The 24,151-nt window shown below is 45.3% G+C and overlaps 1 protein-coding gene across 3 annotated transcripts in view; it reads right to left on the minus strand.

Annotated features, from left to right (window-relative positions):
• The window catches only part of GALM (galactose mutarotase), a 343,990-nt gene that overhangs the window by 224,566 nt on the left and 95,273 nt on the right, over window positions 1–24,151 (minus strand). For all 3 annotated transcript variants that reach the window (XM_069607805.1, XM_069607807.1, XM_069607808.1), the window contains exons 3-4: window positions 15,216–15,370; window positions 8,495–8,701 (exon numbers count right to left, since the gene is read on the minus strand). In XM_069607805.1, the coding sequence (XP_069463906.1) occupies window positions 8,495–8,701; window positions 15,216–15,370 (362 nt within the window). The remainder of the gene's footprint in view (window positions 1–8,494; window positions 8,702–15,215; window positions 15,371–24,151) is intronic.

Here is a 24,151-nt window from a genome sequence, read left to right on the forward strand (position 1 = left end):
ACTTAAGTTTTGAATAGGTAGGAAGGATAGCTCAAGGGCAACGCGTTTGTCTTGGAAGTAATATAATGCAGCGCAATACAGGTTCGAAAACCGATCCCGCGCTCAGAAATCACTCGCTCGTATTTAAAGCTCGTTATAAAAGAGCAATTATAATACAACTCGACCAACTCTCAGAAGTCTCTGCTCCCGGCAGGGCAATTGGGTTGTTCTCTGCAGTGGGAGCACTGATGGTTGGCTCACAAGGGTGCCAGCAATACCTGCATGTGGGCCTGGACCGCATCAGCCTGCTGTTGCTTTGCTTCCAAGCATCAAGCAAGCCAGCCTCACCTTTTAAACCAAGGTTATTAGGAATGGAACTAGGCCCTGAACGACGTGCTTCATCACAGTACACACGGATTAAAGAATGGAGAATGGTTCTATAAAATGAAAGGGAATAGCACAGCATAAGAATAGAAGAATGAGGACTATTATTAAGATAACAAAAGATAGACAGGAAGGATAGAGGAAAATGGAAACAATGGCAGCAGAAGGCAAGAAAGAATGGTAAAGGGAATGACATACACCGAGGCGATGATGACGATGGAGAGAGAGCGAATGATGAGGCTGGAGGAAATGAGAAGAGGTGAAGGTCAAGGTGACGGAAGGGATGCATGTTCATTTATTGCAAATCTGCAGTATTCTGCTATACAAGGGGATGTGGCTTACTTGCACCCGTTATTCAACTTTGAGGCAAAGCTAAGTTTTAAAATAAGTGGTTTGGTATTATGCTGCTGAAGTTCTGCATTGCAAACTAAAGAGGTTTAGAACACATGCCGCCATGGTTTACTGAGTCACAATGGGCAGTCAGGGCCGGTCTTACGCAAGGGCGAGTGCAGCATCTGCCCAGGGCACCGAGGTACACGGGCTGCTGGATACACATCTGTCTTTAGTCATACATGTTCACAGTTCAAATGTTGTAAAGATGTCCTGTAAACGTATTCCGCTTTATATTTCCTAGAGACTTGTGGGTTGCTCGGTGGTCTCAACACCATTGGGAACTTTTTTTTTGCATCCTTACTGTGCCAATCTGGTGCAAGTGGGAGAAAGAGTGGCAACCAAACGAAGAACCAGGTGGACATGGAAGAGACAACTGGGAACCAAAATAAGAGATGTTGCTGCTGCCTTGTGTCCTCGGAATCACAGTAGTCAGCTAAGAAATCTATGTTTATGCCACTTGAGCAGTGTGTTTTGGGAACCTTTAAGATGAATGTGGGTGCAGGCTGGGGCAAACCGCGAACATCAGAAGGGGCACATTACATATGGTGACTATACGATGCATCTCAGCAATTTGTTGGCATTGGGTGCCATTACTGAGGCATTTGAGGCTGCACTTGGAATATGATGGCTGCACCTGCACACGTGGCATGTATTGACACTGGATGGAATTATTAAGGATGCATTAGGCATATTTATTTTGTACACTGGTATAGCACACAAACAGCCGCTGTTACTTGGGGAGAACTTGGTTACAGGGAAGGTACACGTGGGTTAAGCATTTACATGTTGTACATTTATACATATTTGATCATAGGTTATGAATACACTTTGCAGGTGATGGCACCAGCAGGACACGTGATGCTATACATTACATAAGTTGACCAAGCCACACCTCAGGAATGAACTGCCCTGCGCAGTATTGCGGGAGAATTGAGGCTGTGCCTGGAATCTGATAGCAGCACCTGAATGTGTGAGGCTGTGCATTCACTATTGTGACTATTACCAGGGATATGAGACACTAACTGGCATCAGACGACATTGCTGGTGCACTTGGCATATCATGGCAGCACCTGCACTTGTGAGACTGTCTCCTGCATATGGTGTCTATACCATGCACAAGAGCCATTACGAGGCATGAGATGGCATTACTGCATGTGAAGCTCTGCTTAGCCTTTAATGGACATGTGAGACTGCACCTTACAAATGAGGACTATAGCAGGTGAATTAGGCAAACGTTGGCAGGGCAGCGGTGGCGTCTCAGGCCCTGAATGAGTTTGCTCAAAAAGCAGCAATAACATAACATTTCAAATGAGTTGGCCTTTGACGCGTGTGCATTTTCAGAGAAAGATAACTGGGAGAAGTTACTTAGTTGCAGATGGAATGAGGAAAATCAAACATCTATGTACCGCCTTTGTGAAGTATACAACATCAATATGCCTGTAATTCCATTGCAGTGTGGTCCACACTGCCTTTTTAAGAGGACCTTTTAAGCTTAATATTTTTCATTTTAATTGGTTTGCCAATTGAAAAAGGGTTCTTGTCCCCAAAAAGGCGCACTGACCTGGGCAGGTAATTATACCAATGCACCATAATGTCTTTTCACATTCATTTCGGCCCCTCGGTGAAACATCTTTTCCGTGGTCTTCCATATCCTCTGTGGTATCAAGTCTTGCATTTTTGATCCCCAACATGCAGGAGAGGGTGGCAACACTAGATACATCACGATTTTTCACGTTGCCATAAAGTTACAGAAATGCATGGGCTTGGGAGATCTTTTTTTCTGCTTGGGTGGGCAGAACATTTTGTTCCACTCGGGGCGCTGTCTTTGCAAAAGCTAACCCTGTGAGCAGTCGTGGCCTCAAATATATGGTCATGCAAAGAGAAAACTCCACACACATAGAATAAGGTTAAATGGAAAAACACATGTTCTATTGCGACTGTTGTAACTAAATAAAGGGACGCAGCCCCATTAAGGAAAGACACACATCAGGGCGGGAAGAGGGCGGAAGGGGAGGAACAGGGGAGGGAGGGGGACAGTTGGGGAATGAAGGGATAAAGAAAGGTTGAATCACATAATGGCTCCTGTCGTCATTCGGCTCTGCTATGTGTAGATAGCCAGCGAGTGCGAGGGAGCCCAACTGCCGACGAAGCCGCAGTCCCAGGCGTGCAGCAGGAGGGGCTTGTCAGCCCAGCAGGATGACGAGGCAGCCGCTGCTCATTAGGTAGCAAAGATAATGTTGCGGTTACCCGACCGCAGCAGAGGAGGACCACCGCCTACAGCGCCTGGCCCAGCAGTGTGAGAGGACGCTGCAGGAGCAGGAGCCCTGCAGCAGCAGCAGAAAATCGCTGGAGTGGACATCCGGCAGCAGCAGAGGAGAAGCGTCGCCGGACCGCGAACACAGCAGCAGAGGAGAAGCGCTGTTGGACCACAAGCCGAGCAGCAGAGGAAAAGCGCCGCCGACCCGTGAGCCCAGCAGCAGAGGAGAAGCAGTGTTGGACCACGAACCCAGCAGCAGGGGAAAAGCGCCGCCGGACCGGAGCCCAACAGCAGAGGGGAACACCGACGGAGGAGGTGCCGCGGGACCATTCTAGCCGGGAGGGAAGACAACAGAGCCAGGTAAAGACTCTGCGCCCCCCCTTGCCAATATAAAAGGAACTGTGAGAATATATGGGAGGCTGCCACCCATGAACACGCGATACGCAGTGGCGAGGGGAAATGCATGTGTGCACACAACTGACACCCAGAGCGTATCATTGGGTGCTCGAGCCACGTGTAGGCACTGCCAGCGACACCAGCTAGTGCACCAGAGTGTACCATCAAATGGTCGCACCACATGCCACCAACACATGGGGACACGTGCAAACACTGCCAGTGAGCGTATCATCAAACGCTCGCGCCATGAGGCAACAACACCTCAGGATACGTGCGAGCACTGCCACCTCAACAAGAGAACCCACAGGGAAACAAAGGGCCGCCCCAAAGAAAAGATGAAGACAAGCCTTTCCAACTATAAGGCTCCCAAGACTCAACCCATTACCACCAAACCCACAATACCACTGATACTCTACCCAAGAACAGACGATAAAACCCTTCTTGGAATACCGCTAACAGCTCCAACCAACCACAGGCCACCAGATACACCACCCAGAGTGCAACCATGACCGACCAAGCACAAGCAGCGGCTGATGCAGGATCTCCCCCAGCTGCCACCGCTAGCCTCACTTCACATGCCAGCCTCATGAGGAGACCAAGCCCATTCACCCTCAACCCACATCATGACCAAGGTCAGCGATGGGAAGAATGGGTCGAGGAATTCGAAGACTTTGTAGGTGCCATCGACACCCAAGTTCCTCCCAACAAGATCAGCATCTTCACAAACGTAGCGGGAAGAGAAATTAAAAACATAATACGTAAAATTCCCCTGCAAGACCGCTCCACCTATCCACGCCTCCTAGAAGCCATCAATGAAAAACTTGTAATAACACCCAATCTAGACTATGAACGCTAAACCTTCAATCAGTGCGCGCAGCACCCCCACAAATCCATAGGTGAATTTGTTATCCGCCTACAAAGGAAAATAATAAAATGTGACTTCACCAACTTCAATGACGATGAAGCTATCAGACTGCGCATAATAGAAGGATGTATCTCATTAATGTTCAGAAAACACCTTCTGAAGAAACCCCTATCCCTCAAAGAAGTACTAGACGTGGCTAGGGTGTACGAAAGAATAGATGTCCAAGCCGCAGCCATAGAAAACCCCAAAAAAGGGGACATCATCGCGGCCATAACCCCATACACCCGATACCCGAACCCTCAGAGTCGACAAACTCCCAGGAACACTACACAGCGGACACAAAGTGACCGGCAATGCTATCGCTGTGGGTTCGAGTACCCCCCACAGAGGACCATGCCCTGCTATTGGTCAACGATGCATGTGATGTGGCCAAGAAAACCACTTTCAAGCCATGTGCAAGGAACAACTCCCTGACATCGGCCCGAACCACCCACAGAATACCAATTGCCTTCCGGAATCACACAGAGAACAACCTGACCAACAGCCCATCGAAAGGGGATTGACACACCTCGCAAGCACCCACCAACGCCGAACACTGTGAGAGCATTAGAAGGACTACAAATTGAACCCGACAGGAAGACTCACGAACTGTATGACTTCCACCACTATGACCAAATGCAAATAGCCACACCGGAGAGAGCCTACACAAGGGAACGCCTGCCATCCCAAGAGCACGAAACTCACATTCCATCCTTCCCGATGGACTACGACCCATACAACAACTCCCCACTGAGATATCTTCAAGAAGAGATACAACAACCCAAGTACCTACAAGATGGATATGACAGGGAATGCGTCCGGCTCCTCAGCGCCGACGTCGAAGACACACCAGCCCCCAAAGTCACAATACAAATGGGGAACACCAGGAATACATTTATTGTCGCCACCTGAATGACAGTGAACATCATGAACGAGTAACTGTACGACGCCATAGCAGCCCTTTAGCCCCTGCGACAATTAAGGACCCACATCATCCAGTGGGGAGCAGCACTACCCATGACATCCAAAGGGCAGTTTCAATGTGATCTGACTCACAGAAACTCACAACAACCACCATAATTCACGTCATACGGAGTCCCTCAATAGGACAATGCCTCCTCAGCTATAGGACAGCCAGGGACCTGGCACTCATTGACCTGCAATACGAACAAACCAAAGTCATTAAAGGACACCCATCAGATAGCGGTGACATTATGACAATAACCGTCCGACCCCTCACCAAAGAAGCCCTCAAAACCCAATTCCCCAAACTATTCGAAGGAGTAGGAATGCTTAAAGACTCCGTCATCCAATTGCACATCGACCCCACAGTCACACCACTGCCACAGCACCCCTGCAAAGTGGGCTTTCACCTCCAGGCCCAAGTATCGAAAGAACTCCAACTCCTACTCCTCAATGACATCATTGAAAAAGTGGAAGGGCTTGGGAGAACATCCAAAGAGAGAGGCATCCCGGACCAAGCTTGGAGAACATGCTCATCAGACTGAGCCAAGCAATGCACTTTTCAAAATTGGACCTCAATCAGGGCTACCACCAGCTCGTCATAGACCCAGCTTCCAGGCCAATCACCACCTTTGTAACACACGAGGGACTATTCAGGTATAAATGCCTCAACTTCGGCATATCGTCAGCCGCCGAAATTTTCCAAGAAACTATCAGACGCCTGATATCATCTGAAGTAAACGCCCTAAACTACAGCAATGACATCCTGATCTTTGGGAAGTGTCAAGAGCAATATGACAAGGGACTCGTGGCAGTTTGCAAGATCCTTCAAGACGCTGGCCTAACACTGAACGGGCCCAAATGCGATATCAACAGAACAAGCCTCAGATTTTTTGGGCACATATTCTCAGACAAAGGCATAAAGGCCAACCCGGACAAGATAAAAGCGAACACCGATCTTCAAGCCCCCACGACAACAGTGGAATTATGATCATTCCTAGGGATGGCAGGATACTGTGCACGCTACCTCCAAAACTATGCCACGATCACTGACCCACTCCGAGCCCTCCTCAAGAAGGACAAACTTTTCAACTGGGACCCACAATGCCAGACGGCTTTTCTGACCATCAAAGAGGGTCTCGCCAATCATCGTCAGCTAGCATACTTCCACCCTGAGTGGCACACCGTCATCACAGTAGACGCCGGCCCAGTTGGCCTGGGAGCCATCCTGGCCCAAACCGACACCAAGGACAACACACGACATGCAGTAGTGGCCTACGCCAGCCGTGCTCTATCTCACATCGAGAAGGCTTACTCACAAACGGAGTGAGAAAGCCTTGCGGCTGTATGGGCCTGTGAAAAGTTCCACCACTTCATAATTGGCCGTAGGCTTACCCTGGTCACGGACCACCAGGCGCTACTCTCATTATTTGGAAACCCCAAAACAAAAATGCCCCCCGAATAGAATGCTGGGGGATAAGACTGCAAGAATATGACTACGAAATAATCCACAAACCAGGAGGAGAAGCCAACCCGGCTGACTACCCGTCAAGACACCCACTGGCAGGAAGTGACAACTCCCTAGTTCACGAGGCGGAAGAATACATCTCATACCTGTCCTCCAATGCCATGCCACCGACTATCTCGACAGTCTTCACAGCCAGAGGCAAAGCCGACCCCACGATCAGGACCACCATACATCTCAACTGTACAAACAAATGGAGGGAATTGGAAGAAAGGAGAAACGGAGGGGATGTGACAGGCAAGAAAGACTTAAACTGCCTAGCCAAGATACACTCAGAACTAGTGGCCACTGACCAAGTCATACTGCTACAAGGAAACAGACTAGTGGCCCCGAAAGACCTACAGAAAAAACACTAGTGGTGTTAGCACACGGGGGCCACAGAGGGATTGACAACACGAAAAAGAGCCTAAGGAACCACACTTGGTTCCCTTACATGGACATCGTAGTGGAAGACATGCTGGCACACTGCAGACCCTGCCAAATAGCGGCGTAGAAGTCATCCCCAAACCCCATGCAGCCGACAACACTTCCAGAGAGACCCTGGCAAAAGGTTACAATGGATTTCTACGGGCCCCTGGAGGAAGGAGGCTACCTGCTCGTGACCATCGACGAGTACTCAAGATTTCCATTCATCAAATGAACACCGTCAACATCATTCTGAGAGACAGCGCCCATCGTAGATGAGCTTTTCAGCGAATGGGGCATCACCAACACCGTCAAGACAGACAATGGTTCTCCATTCCAGGGACACAAGTTTGCCAGATTTGCAGACCATCTTGGCTTCCATCACCAAAAAGTTACCCCTTTCTGGCCCCAAGCCAACGGAATGGTGGAACGATTCATGGCCACTATGAAACTAACCAGGCAGAAAGCCCTAGCTGAGCAAGTATCACACTCACAAGCTATCTGGGGCATTCTCAGGAGCTACAGAAACACACCACATGATGCAACGGGGAAAACACCAGCAGAACTAATGGTGAGATACAGACCCCGAACACGCCTCCCTCAATGGGAAGACTACACACCAGAAGAAGATGCAGCCATAAGGGAAAGAAAAGTAAAGCCAAAGAATGGGGTGACAAAAAGAGGAATGCAAAGGAACCCCAGCTCGAAGTGGGGCAGACAGTCCTAGTGCGACAAAACCAGAGGAGGAAAACAGACACCCGCTACGACCCGGAGCCTCGAATTATTACGGCTGTAAAGGGACCCATGATAACCGCGACAGGAGAACCAAATGAGATAACACGGAATGCGTCGTTCTTCAAAAGACTATCCCGAAGATCAAGAGACATCAGAAATGATTACCGAGGGAGTCTCCAAGCAGACCACACAGGACAGTGAGGAGACCGGTGAGACTCATCAAACAAATGTGACCCCGGCTCTCATGTTAAGCATGGGGGAGGTGTTTTTCTTTTTTTTTTTCTCTCTCTCTCTCTCTCTCCCCCTCTCTCTCCCCCTCTCTCTCCCCCTCTCTCTCTCCCCCCCTCTCTCTCCCCCTCTCTCTCCCCCTCTATATATATATATATATATATATATATATATATATATATATATATATAAAGAAAGGTTGAATCACATAATAGCTCCATTCGGCTCTGCTATGTGTAGATAGCCAGCAAGTGCGAGGGAGCCCAACCGTGACCAGAAAACGGCAAACAAAACAGAGAGAGAGATTGAGCATTCATTTTCTTACATGTCCCGCCAGGTTGAAGTACGAGTGGTTGGTTAGATTGATGGGCGTGGTCTTGGTGGTCTGCGCTCTGTAGTTGATGGTTAGCTCGCCGCCATGAAGTGTGTACGTCACCCACATTTTCAACTCGCCGGGATAACCTTCATCGCCATCTTCACTCACCAGGGAGAAGCGGACGCCATTTGGCAGCACCTCTGGGGTCCACAGTTTCTGGAAAGAATAGGTTACATTCATTAATTTAGTTTCAAGACGCAAGAAGAGGGATCCTTTTCCAATCACCCTATCCCTCCCTCCCTACAGACAGTGCAGTGAAGGGAGTTCTGTGTGGCCCTGTTCTTTGGGATATTTACAGTGGACCACGAAGCAGACATTCTCTATATCAGCAATGAATTGCAACGCTGATGGGAGGTTTCGCCCGTATGCTGTGTCTAATACAATGCTTTTCAAAACAGGGGAGCAGCCAGCTTGGGAAACATTGGGGGAGGGCACACAATTTCAGATGTGTGCAAAGCTTGAAATGATGCAGGGAGGAGCCTATTTAGTGCCACTGCTGTGCAAAAACTACTGGATTTCCATAACTTCAAAGTGCTGTGGCATGATTCTTGCAACTAAACCACATTGCAGTGCAGCTAAATGGATCATGTGCATCCAGCATAGGGGGAAACAAATGACCACTCCCCAAGCCATGTAAGGTTTGGGATTGCATCATGGGCCATAGACTATTGTGTGCATGTTACAACTAAGGTTTTATTTTCATCAACGTACGGCATGCTCTTCAAAAAATAAAATACAGTAAAAATAAAACAAATACACACTCTTATGTATATCATTCCACTTTCGATAGACCACAATATATTCAGTAGGGTAATTTTTATTTGGATATTTACTGTACCTAAACATTTTAAAATGTGTATAATATACTTCACAGCAGTGAAATAGTACCTACAATGATTGTGTAGCGTCACATGCACAATAGCATAATCTATTCAAACTACTGCCTATAATCACAGTTCGATACACATTCTACTGCCGTTCATTCTCTTTTAGCCCCACATGTAATATGGATTACTTCCAAGGACCCTGAACACATCTGCAACCCTTAAAATGTAAGGATAAATACTATATTGCCACACACTTAGTCTGAAAAAGTGTGAAGATAATGATACTCTCCAGACAGGGGCCAGTGCATAAATCCACTGGGCGTTTGTTCTATGAACCACCTCTGCCCCACATGGCAGTAGCATCAACTACGCGGGGCTGTGAGGAACCACCTCTGCCCCACATGGCAGTAGCATCAACTGCGCGGGGCTGTGAGGAACCACCTCTGCCTCACATGGCAGTAGCATCAACTACGCGGGGCTGTAAGGAACCACCTCTGCCCCACATGGCAGTAGCATCAACTACGCGGGGCTGTGAGGAACCACCTCTGCCCCACATGGCAGTAGCTTCAACTACGCGGGGCTGTGAGATCGAATTTTCGAGGACAGGTTTGCCATTCAAGTGTGATAACCTATCTGTTTTTATGGTGGTTTTAGATTTTCTATGTGAAAGATTGGAGGTTTTTTTGTGGGGTCTTTATTTTATATTTTTCCTGTATGTTTTTATCTTTCAGATTTTTTAACACAAAAGGCTCAAGGACAGAGATGAAAGTGATCATAAAGAATCAATCAATCACCAATATAAAGGATTAATGCGAACCTGCAGAGCAAACTACAAAAGAACTATAAAAGTGAAGAAAGATGCTCATATAAGGTCAGAACGGACCCGTTTATTGGGAGCCTATGAAACCCATGATAGTGCTGCATTCCGGGAATTGGTTAGTGGGGCTGAGGTTAAGGGGGAAGTAGCGCTCCATTGTAGTATCACCCCAGATGTTTGGCACTGCCATTTCTCCAGGCGGGCTGGATGTTTGTTCTAGCCCAGTATTGTTAATTTAGGAGCACATATTTCAGATTGAAGTGACAGAGGTCTATGAAGCCATTTTGTCACAGAAAGGTGGTAAAGCCCCATACCCGGAAAGGTTTCCCATCAACATCCTTAAGAACGAAATGGCAGTCTGGGCCCGAGCTCTGTGTAAACTTTTCAATGCATGCATTAAGATTAAGACGGTCTCTGGCCTCTTGGTGGTTTGCAGAGATTATACCTATTTATAAAAAGGGGGGATGAGACCAACCGACCAATTAATTATCGCCCAATATTGTTACTGGATAGTTCGGAGAAAACCTTTGCGAAGGTAATCTTGAGACATATCCATCATTGGGCCGATGAGGGCGACCTAATTCACACCCTGCAAGCTGGGTTCCAGCAGGGTAGGAGTACACTAGACCAAAGTTTTCGTTTGTACTTATTAATTCAAAAATATACAGTTTTCGTGGATCTTAAAACAGCCTTTAATGGGGTTACCTGTGAGTTGATCTGGGAAGCCTGTAAACGGAGAATAAAACGATAGTTCATTACAGTCTAGCCAGGGAGGTCACAGAACCTTTTTCTGTTACACTGTGCTTGCCCCCTCCTCTTTTTGATATATATGCAGGAAGTTATTCTTGCATTATTAAATGGTTGTCTGGACCCACCAAAAATGGTACATCAGAAATACCCTGCATCATTTTTCTTTCGTGGACGATGCCATATTGTTAGCCATATCGCTGCAACGTCTGAAAACCACCATGGCATCGTTCCTGAGCATAGGTAAAAATGAAGTCTATGGTGTTCAAGCACAGATTGGCAGAACAAGCAAAGATAGACATGAGAGCAGGGGATCACGTACTTGAAGAAGTAGCCTTCTATGATTATCTAGGGGTAAGATTTCATGAGAATGGTTTCTGGTCTGCACAGTTGGATAAAGCAGGAACCACCCTAGAGAAATATAGCGATCAGTGAAGAGCTTCTTTAATAGACATGCTAAAGGAGCCGTGTCGCCTGCCCTTGAGAGTTTTAAAAACAAGCTCTTACGTCCTCTTTGTTTGGGGCAGAAATCTGGGAATATGTTAACACCACAGATTGGACTGTAAGAAAACAAATTCCTACTAAAAAACCTGGTGATGTTACCACAATGTTCTCCTAACACGCTTATTTGCCTGGAAACTGATGTCTCTCCGATTGGAGAAGGTGTTGCCTATAAGCCACTTTTATACTGGTTGAGACTTTGTCACATACAGGGTTTGGAAAAATACTGTGAAGCACTGGCTCATGTGTTCACCCGCGATGGGGACATGAACCTCCCCTGGGTCAAAAATGTGAAAACAACCCTGAGCACTTTGAATAACTCCTTGTTGTGGTGCAATCCCTCTAGGGTAAATAGGTTGACAACATGACAGTCTTTAAGATCAATGGAGCCATCGCTGCAATGACAAGTGCAAACATGGTGGAAGACTGTGGAAGCATTAGACTGGGATTTGATTACCTGCAGTCCAAACCTGAATTGGGCTTTGAGAATTTTCTTGATACTCTTACTCCACCGTATGCATGTGCATTATTTGTGAGCCTCAGGATGGGTACCCTCCAAGTTAGTGCATTTATCACATCATTGAGGGTTAGGAAGGATTCCCATTTATGTGAAGTTTTCCCTCCAGTTGTGTAGCCCCCAACATTTTGCTGCCGTTTAAGCACCATAGTCTGACTTTACCAGTGAAGCACATCCTTCAGTTGCACTCCTCTGGGGTTTCACTCACCTTGTTATGGGGAAACTGACATGCCCTTAAAGACAGTCAGTACTGGGAGACTTTGTTTCCCTTAGTCCTTTCCAATGTTGTAACTTTTCTAAAACATGTTACAAGTGGACAATGTACCTTACAGTACAGTGTGGCTGGGTCTTCCTTTCGTTTCCAAAGGCCCTAGAACTGCAGATGTGCCTTGGACAGAGTTGGTGGCAGATTATCGTTTCGCATATTTTTAACCCTTTCTTGCCATGCAAACCGCGCTTACCGCGTTTGGCATAGGAGGGTGGGCAGGCTCCAAAAGGGCCAATGCCACAAGGTTCTTTGTCCTGTCCTTTGGCCATCATGCCCCTTTGCCTTCCCCAGGTCGAGCCGACCCGGGTCAGTCCTTATTTGGGCATGCATTATCCCGTGAAACGCCAAGCTTTCTTGGGCTTCTGCATGCTTTTGGGTGTGCTTCCATGATGTGGGTTGGACTGTCTAGTTCTAATACATATCGTGGGTGCCAGAGAGTCTGGTGTGCTGTGAATGACTGGGACCACTGTGGTCCATGATTGGTCCACATCTGGTGTGCCTGTATGTGAGCAGATCTCCCATTGGGTCCTCTTCGTTTTGGCGTGAAGGAGATTCTGGATAAGAGAAGGTCCCAAAGACCTGCACCAAGTTGATTTCTTGCATTCTCACTGAACCTAGGATAGGATCCAAGTATCCTGAAACTAAGAAGCCGAGTCGAGGAACCGCTGGAAGGTTTGACATCCTGAGCCCGCTGTCGTCCTGCTGGACATCTCTGCATCTGATCGAAATAGGTGGTCTGCGAAGACGTTTTGACCCATTAGTATGGTGGGACCAACTATTCTCGGCACCGTCATCAAACCCTGCAAGTAAGCCTTCTCGGAAGTGTCCCTCGGCCAACCAGTGGGCTGACCAGCTTGTGCAGGACCTTTGCTCTGACACCCCGCCATTTCGAGGAGACCCTTGAAACTTGGTACATCGCAAGCTCTGTGTTCAAGGCACTCACACCGAATTCCATACATTTGCCATTCCCAGGTCTGGAATAAAGAGAGAGTACCCGAACCGGAGTACACACGGTTACCGTGTGGCCCAGCCATGGCGACGAACTTCGCAGGTGCCTTTCTGCTGTGCCCCTCTAACTCCTAAAGCCTGCTAGAGTGAAACTGGCCTGATCCATCCAACAGGAGCGGAGAAATTGCCACTGTCCCGCCAGGGAATCATCGCTGTAACTGAAAGCCACAGAGCTGCACAACTGCCGCTTTTGAACCTGCAACCGACGTGAACTCGACTGCCGAAGTTTGTTCCGGAGTGCACCAGGGGACGGTGAGTACCTGCAACCCTTACTGGTGGCCCCTAGTGCATCATCCATTTTTACGCATGAGTATCCCCCGAGTGCCACTCTCTTTTCCACAGATGGCCTATGCTATTGAACTTTTCCCAACTCCTGGAACCGGTTCTGCCCTTTTGGGGAGACCCTCCACGGATAGTGGGAACTTGTTCTTCATTGCCTTACCCACCTTCCTGAGCTGCTACAGCCCCTGCAAGAGACCCCGTATTCACCCTTCTGCACTAACGCGTGCACCAGCATTTTAAAGTATATTGAGCGCTAGGCTCCTCTCTTCGTAGGGACTGCACTGCCTCTAAGTTAGGGTTAACTTTATGAAGAACTGCCTAAAGACTATTTGTACTGCTTGCTTCCTTCCCTTTTAGGTTGTGGACCCATTCTGTGCTTCTCTCTCTTTAGGCCACTTGGGATTGTGTATATGTATTATAGTAGTGTTGTGTTGGTTTGATGTATTGCTAATGATAATTGCTGTGTGTTGAATTTCAAATGCCTTGAATAAATGTGCTTATTTGTAATACAGATACACCTGCCTGGGAGTGATTTGTCCTTTACTCTGTGTGCTCATTGAGGTCTTTCAGTCACCCTCAACCCTCCTGAGACCAAGTCTTGACCGCCGCCAATGCTACCTTGATTGGTCTGGCTTGTCCAGAAGGTTACCCTGTTCCAAGAAACTAGGCTGGCCTTCTGAAACTCTGCACACCAGGCCAGAGCTCAGAAATCCATCTTAACATGGAGTAACATTGGTACGATCAAGTGCCCCATCTGTGGTTTAACTGAAGAGACGTTGACTCATTTTATGTTGTCCTTGCCCAATTACTCCGAATAAGCGCTACCTTGTTCCTATGTTACGAGCTGTAGGTAGTCATTCGACAGCTCATGCAATGACCTTTTGTAAAAAAAATGGCAACAGGGATGCTGTATCCCTAACTGCAAAATATATCCATTGAAGCTGGGTGCTAAGAAAGAAATCTATGGCAGACGAATTAGATGGAGGTCTTGCATTAGGGAGCTTACTACCTAAATAATATCTGAATGTGCACTATACATGATGTTGTGTATGAGACAAATGGCTCATGGTCATTAGGACTCTTCTCAGGACATTGGTTAAAAAATAGGCATACTTTGTAGGGGCTGCAAGGTTCTTCCTCCCCCCTAATTCTCATGAAATGTGTTTTTGATCTTTTTTTCTTTTTTATGAACATATATTAATTCTATTAAGATGTTATTTATTAGGTAACGTTTTTAATTAATAATAGTATTGTATTTGTAAATATGTAACCACTCTGTATTATTCTTTTGACAGTATTGCTTTTATTGTTGTCTTTTATGGCTTGTTGCCGAATAAAGTTGACTTAACTTGAAAATATAGATCAAAAGATTCACCACTATGGCCTTGGATTTTAGGCTGAAATGCGCTTGATGATACATCTTGTAGCCGGTCCAACTGAGGGTGTTGGACCGGATACAAGATGCTTCTTTGTGGCAAAATTTGAAGCCTGCGATGGAAAGGACATTGGATAGATTGCTTTTTGTTTACACCTTTGGGAAAAGGATCTAGGTTCCTTTCATTGGACAGTAAGAGATTTAAGAGTGTGGCCCAATCCAGGATATCGACCATGGCCTAACTCATATGGGTGCAATGGCTGTAGTCAACAGTACGATTTCCTAAAAAACAAAACTAAAGGCTACTAGTATAGAAAAATCTACTTACTTTGTCAAACCCGATCAATCCTCCATGTATACTGTTAGGTCCATTGTTGATCGCCAACTCATATTCCTTTCCGTCTACTGTAAATTTCCCCTTTGCAATCCTGTTGGCAACACGTCCAATCACAGCTCCAAAATAAGGATGTTTACTGAGATAACCTGTCAAAAAAAGTAAGCACAGGTTTCTAGAAAAATTGCTGCACACATGCCCAAATATTCTTTGCCCTGCAACCCCCACTGGGCTTTAACACTATTAACTGCCTGGAGATGTGCATCACTTCCAGAAATACACCCAGCTGCAAGTTTTGGCCACAATTCAACATCCACGCTTGTTCAAAATGGTGAACTCCCGTGTCAGAATGGGGGGAGGTAAATTTTTTTAAAAGGTGGATATTTTCAGACACTTTCGATTTGCCTGCATTAACAAAGGAAGCGTGTGGAGTCATAAACACGCCCACGACAAATCCTCAAGCACTGACATTTCCAAGTTCATTACACTGGATACACACTCACTCACTCTCAATTTACTCTTAGCCTAAATCCTACACAGCTCACCAGCACCGAGCACACAAGCATTCTCTTTTTCATCATTTTTTAACCATTATTTTAATTTTTTCACTTTCAAGTCCACTTTTAACAATTCTAGTTTATCTAGACTCGCCCCTCTCACTTCAACATTTCAGGACGGAGCACCAGAACCTACACTTCAAGGAATGGCTCCTCCTCAACGCCAACTCCACACCCACTCCAGTCCCCACCTAACGTGAGACTGGGCGATGATGATCTGCTTCTTGGCGCCCGTTTCTTCCCCTGGTGGCTTATAGATTCCTTGCTGCCAAACTACTCTCTCTCCCCATCTCCCGTTGTAAGCTCACTGCTCCACTGTATGGATCCCTTGCGATCTGCTTCCCTCACCATGTACTTACCCCTATGACTTGTGAAGCATGCCATTGTTTTCCAAAGGTAGGCATGTACTCAATGTATACCCTAATAACATTATCACTCTCTTAGCTTCATTTTTCATTTGTCACAGATCCTGGAAGGGCTTTGGTTCGGTGACTCTTTTCTAACCATATCCTTCCATTCTTGCTCAGCCTCTTAACCTGGGTGGACCCGGGAGCTAGATATGGCCTGCATGTGAAGGCTTGATGGAATAGAAATCGCTTGAAAGCTGTGTGAATTATACAATCCAGCAGTGCCGGGCTATCCATTAGGCCAAGTAGGCACTGGCCTACGGGCCCCACTCCTTTTAGGGGCCCAACGACAACAGATCAAAATAAAGCAGTGCAGAAAATTTACGAGGGTGGGAGACAATTCCACTGCCTGGGGGCCTCCACAGGGTTTCATTCGGCATTCCAGCATTCACACAAAAACAATACACGTGATAACAGATTACGCTTGCCTTGATGGACAGTTGGCCCTCCTAAAAACAACAAATCCAAGTCAAATCTATTTTCATTTATTCTAACCACCTCCTCTTTTCCAATTCTGGATTGCTCACTAGTGCTTTCTATCAAACACCTGCGATCAGCGGACTGATACATACGAGCATTGTCGCTTTCTGCCGTTGAGAGATGAGAAAATCTGTGATATGACGCACCTGTTGGATATAGGATTACTGGCACATTTACAGCCGATCAACCCTTGGCAACACGATATTTGCATTATTGATGGATTAACACAGAAGTATATCAAATTACCCTGGAACCTACTCACATCATAGCATAGTGTAGTGCCTTATAATCGCTATGCAACTAAGCCTTCTCCCAGTGTGGCTTGGAATACCAAGGGAATCTCGGCTGTGCAGACTGTGTGGGAATTATGTTGAGACACAAAGGCATATCCTTACTAACTGTGCAGGACTGGAGGAGGAATACAAGAACGGTTACATGAAGTTGAGGCTTGTGGCAACAGACCAATTTTGGGCCATGATTTTGGCAGCTGAATCCCTGGTGACAGCCTCGGATGCTTTTTCACATTTGGCAAAAAGCACTGATTAAGTTGAATATCTTTTAATTCAATGATTTAACTAAATGAAATGGAATGAATCAAATTTTAGATTTTAAGTCCATAATTTTAAGCAAATGCCATGTAATGAAGTGATGAATTGAATGCTTCATTTCTTAACAGAAAACGGGGCCTGAGGAAGTAATCATGATTGCATAATTTTGAGTGTATTGGGAAAAGTGAATCATTGTTTTCTAATGTTTTGTTGTATTATGCAGTATGTTTTTAATATGTTACTGTATTATGAAGTGTGAAAGGTTGACAATGTTCTACCAAATGCACTAATAAAAAAACAACAAAAAATAACAAATGTAGCGCCTCTGATCTGGAAAATATTGTGAATCAGAATTACTGACCTACGAGCCAGAATTCCAATCACATAATTATTAAGTAAGAAAATTGAGATTTTCATAGCAGTGCGACCTAAATGCTTTGAGAATGCATCATTGACAAAGGGGTTGATATTAGTGCAAATGCTTTAGTGGCACATCCAAACCAATGTTGCCTGACACAATGTCTTGGAGCAAAATAAAGACTACTTTATCGGGGACCACAAAATAAAGAAGTCCAAATCGAGGATGACAAGTGCTCCTTACTCGGCTTCATCATTTGCTATGTATGTGGCTCTTTTGGAGATCGCTAAGCTAACCGCTGGTGCAAAGAGCATCTATGATATGTGTTAACTTTTATCTAATTGTGTTCTCAAATCTAGTTGTGTATTACCTTGTACTCAAACTGCATTGTGAAGACGTAGGCCTATCTATCACGATACAGGAAGCTCTAATCTAGTTGTATTCTCAAATCTAGCTGTGTATTACCTTGTGCTCAAACTGCATTGTGAAAGGTAGGCTTCACTTTGTTTATTTAATATACTTATAGCCATCAGACGTTGTATGTACAAGAAATAACAACAACATATACATAAACACAATCCAGATATAATATTTAGACTGCATATTGACTTGTAAGCATTGTTCTCATTCATTTACCTTATTCAAAGATTAACAAAAAGCCTAATCTTTTAATAGATGAGATTACAATCATCACCTTTCATAAAATGTTGCCACAACATTGATACAGTACAAATGTCAGTCATATTGTCATATGATTTAAAAAACCTAATTCGCAGCTCTAGGAGACTTTCGCAGCACATCACTAAATGGTAGAGAGACTCTATAACTTTGCAGCTACATAGACGACATTGTCTCATTTCACGACACAGACCTAGACGTGACCCTTTAGTCTTCAATGCCTCTGAGTTATTAAACTTCATTATGAAGTAAGATTGAAATACCATGGGACTGGGGTAAGCTTTAATTTGGGCACTGTCTGACAGTGAATGAGATGATGTCAAAAGTCACTGCTATGTGCTTTGGTTGCAAGCGCCACTGTATGATGCTCATTAATGTGTTCTGCCAATTTTCTTTTGAGCCAACCCTTTACCTGAACAAAGGTAGCAGCACTAGGTTTTTGTGGAAACCCATTTTCTGTGCATAGATTTCATGAGTCCCAGTGTCCCCATCGTTATACATTTATCTATTAACAAAAAAGCTTGCATGTTTGATACAACAATTGTTCCATTATCCAATTTAGTTAGATTGCCAAAGCACATAACTGATGTGCTTATATAGTCAGCTCGTATACATTTCATATTAAACTCGAAGTATAAATATTCAACTCATATGGTGGTGAAAAGATGCATCAATTTTCGAAGTATAATTGCCTCAAGCTTTATTAAGCAAGATAAGTATTTATGTCCCCATATCTCAATTACATACATCAGCAAGGCTCTTACTTTTGCTGTATACTTCAACAAGACAGCCTGTGCAGAATATCCCATATTCCTGCCTATAAAGGCGCAGATTGCCTTGGCTGGCATAAGGCAACAGGTTTTATTGATAACCATTGACTTTCCCAAGTTAACTTGCTGTCTATCAAGATCCCCAAATATGTATAGCTGGTGACCTGTTCAAGGTTTACTTTGTTCATAGACCACACATAATCTTTAGGGCTTTTCACTACTATGAAGACCGTTATTTACTCTTCTCTATATTAATATTCAACCCATTTATTTTAGAGTAGTCAGCCAATGCTTCTAGCAGCCTCTGTAGGCCCGATGGCGTGTGATTTAGCAATAGTAGGTCGTCCGCGTATGCTAACCATCCCATGTACGACGCGCCCATTTCATTGGACAAGTCGTCAAATTCTCAAAAGCATGTTGTATGTCAGCTAGATATAAGTTAAACAGGGTTGCTACCACTATGCAACCCTGTTTTACACCACAACTTGTCGGTATAATAGCCGACAATTTCCCTCTGGCATCCAATCGTATCCGCACAGAGGTATCTGAATAAAGTAACATTAGCCTTTTAAGTAGGCCTTAGGGAATGTTCGATGGATTCAGCTTAATCCACAGACAATTCCTAAGAACGGAATCGAAGGCGGCCGAGAAGTCGATTAAATCACAATATACATTCAATCGTCTGCGTTTCCATGCATATCCGATGCCTGATATTAATACAGTGAGATTGTGGATTGTACTGGATCTTGATCTGAAACCAATCTGATTAACCGTCAGAATGTTGTTGCTTAGTATCCAATCATTTAATTCTATTAGTAGCACTCGGGCAAGAATTTTTGACGTTATGTCAAGCATTGCCAACATTCAAAAGTTCTTGGGGCCAGCCCATGATCCCTTTTTATACACGGTTAATATGGGACTCACAGTCCATGATTTTGGGATACAATCTAGGAACCTATTTCAGTAAACAGCATATCCAATGTAGAGGCCCACAGATCAGGCTCTAATTTGAGAAGTTTGTTACAAGTGCCATCAGGCCCTGCCGCTCTAGAGTTCTTAAACTGTTCTATGATTGATGTTATATCCAAGACGGATACTCTACAGAACCCTCTCTCTGTAGGTAGTGGGTATCCCTTTTCAATATTTTCTGTTTGGCCTAAGGTTGATTTGATGTGGGCACACCAAGACTCTTCCTAGATACAATTTATGGTTACAAATATTTTTTAGTATTGCAGATTACGTCCCAGATCTTAGAAGAATTGTTGAATATGGCAATGAGGCAATCTCCTGCCATCGCTCTCGCGATTCAATTGGTACTGTCTTAACCAACAACTGTATCCATTCTTGATGGATTTCACTCTAGCCGTGATTAAGGCAGCATCATGCCCTCTCCTTGTGCAAGAGACAACTTCAGCTATTTCACAACGTACCCTTTTATTAGCAGTACTAATTACCTTATCTTTGTATCTACTGTTGGATACACCTTTATTTGATCGTTCAATAGCATAACTTGTAAGCACGATTCTCCTTCACTTGTTTTTTAATCTCCTCCATCATGTCAGAGAATTGCATTACCAACGTTTCACCCGACATGGTTGCAAGAGATTGCCCTTTGGCTATACATTTTGGGAGTAATGCCTTAACAACTAAATTAGCATGATCCAAATTTGTAGCATGCCATTGTATGTGATTCTGTCCCTCATTGACATAAATGTGGCCATTTTGGTCATAGTCATCTGTTAGACTATTGCTAGTCGCCAAAATCAAATGAGTGCATAGCGGCAGATGATCGTTCTCTTCTCTATATACTAAGCCCATATCTCTTATGTTTCCAATACCTTTATTGCTGACTAACACATAGTCTAAGATCGAGGCGGATATACCCGCCACCCTTGTTCCTGCCATGTGTGAGTCACTCAGTGTACTACCATTAAGCATAGTAAACCCATGGGTGACCAAAACGCTGTGCCACTGTTTTCCTTGCCTCTTGTTTACCTTCTTAAAGATAGGTGAGGATACTTTCATTGTGGCCCGAAACCCAATTGTTGACCTTGGGCTGATCGTTGCATTTAGATCTCCATCCATATTGGATATTTGTGATTATAGTTATCAAGTATAGAACTCACAACTCTTACATTCTCTCTTGTATTCACCATATTGGGAGCGTCATATAATTATGACACCCTTTTGATATAATGGCTTAGCTGCCAAGATATTTGGGGTAAATTCTTTTAGCATTTGTGCTACCCAAGGGAGTTTCACTGTTATTAACAGCCCGCCTTTTGGAAGCCCTTTTTCCCTTGGATAGCAATCTTATGTACTGTGCCGCGCCCATCAAATAAAACATTGTCCATTAACCAAGCTTCTTGCAAGGCAACAAACAAGAAACTGTCTAACATAGGTACCAACCCATCCTCTGCAAACAGATGAGTATGACCCCCTCGTATTCCACGTGAGCAATAAATCATCTCAACTTTTCCTCATCATAAAATGTTGCTTAAATGCTACAGGGAGCCACTGCCAAGAGCCATTCTCTGTTATTGCTTGGTTGTTTGCAACAGGGTCCTTACTCGGTGGCTCTGGGGGTAACAGATTCTTATCTCCACTATTCATCATTCCCCCTGAATCTCAGTTTTTAGAGTTCCCCACACTGCTAACTATGGGTATTATAGTTGGAACCGCAACTTGCGTAAGTGTAACCTAATCTTAATAGATCTACTTCATATTGCATAACATAGTTTAAAGACGAGTCTGAATTAAAACAGACATTTGTGGTAAACTCACCCAATGCTTCCACCTGATCTACTATTTTGATATCCAGAGTGGCTAAGGCCCTTAATGGAACAATTGAATGAAAAATATTCAAGACCGCTAATCTATTCAGTGGTGGTTGATTGTGGTCTTTGAAAATTAAATGCAATTGCAGAGCTTTATCAGATTTAGTTTCAGCCAACAAATCATTATTGGTTGTTCTTACAGGTAAGATTCCGTCTGCCTCTTTTTTATCACTGTTATTAGTTTTGGCATTCCATATATCTGTCAGAGTGCTTTGTGTCCGAGAATGAACTTCGACTTGTACAGAATTCTTGGCCAGTGCACTCAACGCTATTGCTATGATAGGGATAGCTTTTAATGTTAATAAAGATGGCTCTTTATTTAGCTTCGCGCCGTTGTTATTATTAGATGCTGTCACCACCTCTATCACATATTTGTCTAGCTCAGGATTAAAACAAGGCTCACCTTCGTCTAGGTAGGCCTTTCTCCCACAGTACAGGACTCTCAAATCTAGTTGTGTTTTATCTTGTGCCCAAACTGCACTGTGAGACCTGGGCCTCTCTTCCACTATACAGGACTCTCAAATCTAGTTGTTTTATCAAATCTAGTTGTGCATTACCTTGTACTCAAGCTGCATTGTGAAAGGTAAGCCTCTCTACCACTATACAGGACTCCCAAATATAGTTTTGTTTTATCTTGTACTCAAACTGCATTGTGAAACATAGGCCAATCCCTCCCACTATACGGAACACTCAAATCTAGCTGTGTTCTTTCTTGTACTCAAAACTAGTTATACTCTATCTTGTACCCGAACTACATTTTAAACTTAGGCCTCAACCACGTAACACAGTCAACTAGGTGCCATGTCACTCACAGGCCACAACAGAGCAGCAAGCTGGCGCACCACTAGGCCCATTGAGACCCACCAAAGCCACTCCCTACCTCCGCCATCTCACAGCCCCAACCCCCTTCCACAGCACACCTTCAATGCGCATCCCTCACCTCCTCCTTTTCCCTGCCCTCACCACACCAACCCGCCTCAGCCTGTCTCACTCTCCCCCACCCGTAGATCCCGCTCTGCGCAACTAAGAGAGGCAAGATGGAGAGTCGGATTAGAGAACTTTGTCCCACGGAACACACCAGAGAATGCAGCGAGACACCTAATATGCCCATTGCACTCCAACCGTGCCAACAAACAACCCCCGACACCTCCTGCTCACACTTTCGCCAATCAACTACACATCACCCCTAACTCCCACTTCCCCAGCCTTCGCACAGCAAGAGAAGTGCTAGCCAATACTCCTATCACCAGAGAACCACCCACTCTCTCCCACACACTCATGACCACTCATAATGCAAGGAAAGGGCGAGACTACAGGCACCTAATGCCCCCATAGCATTGCCCATCCTCCGACCCAGTTCACAACCACTGCCACCGCAGTACAGGAGCGAAACCTCACCGCCCTCACCCAACCCTGTCCTAGCTCTCTTCTCCTCTGCCCCCTGTCCTCCCACTCCAATTGCTCCCTCATCTCCACATTCCACCACCCACCTTGTTACTCTCCTCACATTGCCAGTCCCCTCATCAGACCCCGCGGTCTCGCACAACTCTACCCACCCTCTACCCACAAAGGCATCCCACCAAATATCTTGCACCCTCATCAAAGCAGGCCAGTTTCCAAAAATAAACTCCACATCCATGACCTCATCACAGAAGAAAACCCAGACACCCTATTCATTACTAAGACCTGGTTCTCTGATGACTACGAACCCATCAGGCACGAGACCTTCGCAACTGGCTACATTCTCACCGTCCGGAACAGATCACAAAGGGGAGGAGGGCTTGTAATACTACACAAAGACCAATTCAAACTAATAACCAAGGACACCTCCACCAGCACCACAGACTACGAACCCCTCCTGGTAAAACTCCAACTCGAACCCTCCACCTCACACAGCTTCCTACTCATCTACAGGCCCCCCGGCTATAACAAACTTCGCAGTCACATTTGGTGAAGTACTGGCCGCCAACCTCATCCTACACACAACCCTCACCATCCTATGAGACTTCAACATATGGCTCGACTCCCCATCAAACACTATGACCATGTCACTCACAGACAGTCTGGTACCACTCAACCTGAAACACCACCCCTCCACTCCCTTCCACAGTAGAGAACACCCTCGGTGCAATCAACCCACCTCTCTACTTTCCCATCATGGAACAAAGTGGTAATCACCCCAGATCTGGAATGCTCACTCTGCAACTCCCTCAACTCACTCTTCCTCGCGGGAGGACCCCCAGCAATAGATTCCTTCGACCTCTGGCTTATAAATGCTCTCACGCCCTTCACCCT

This window comes from Ambystoma mexicanum, chromosome 4q, assembly GCF_040938575.1.
Source record: "Ambystoma mexicanum isolate Mex_15411 chromosome 4q, UKY_AmexF1_1, whole genome shotgun sequence".
Taxonomy (NCBI): Eukaryota; Metazoa; Chordata; class Amphibia; order Caudata; family Ambystomatidae; genus Ambystoma; species Ambystoma mexicanum.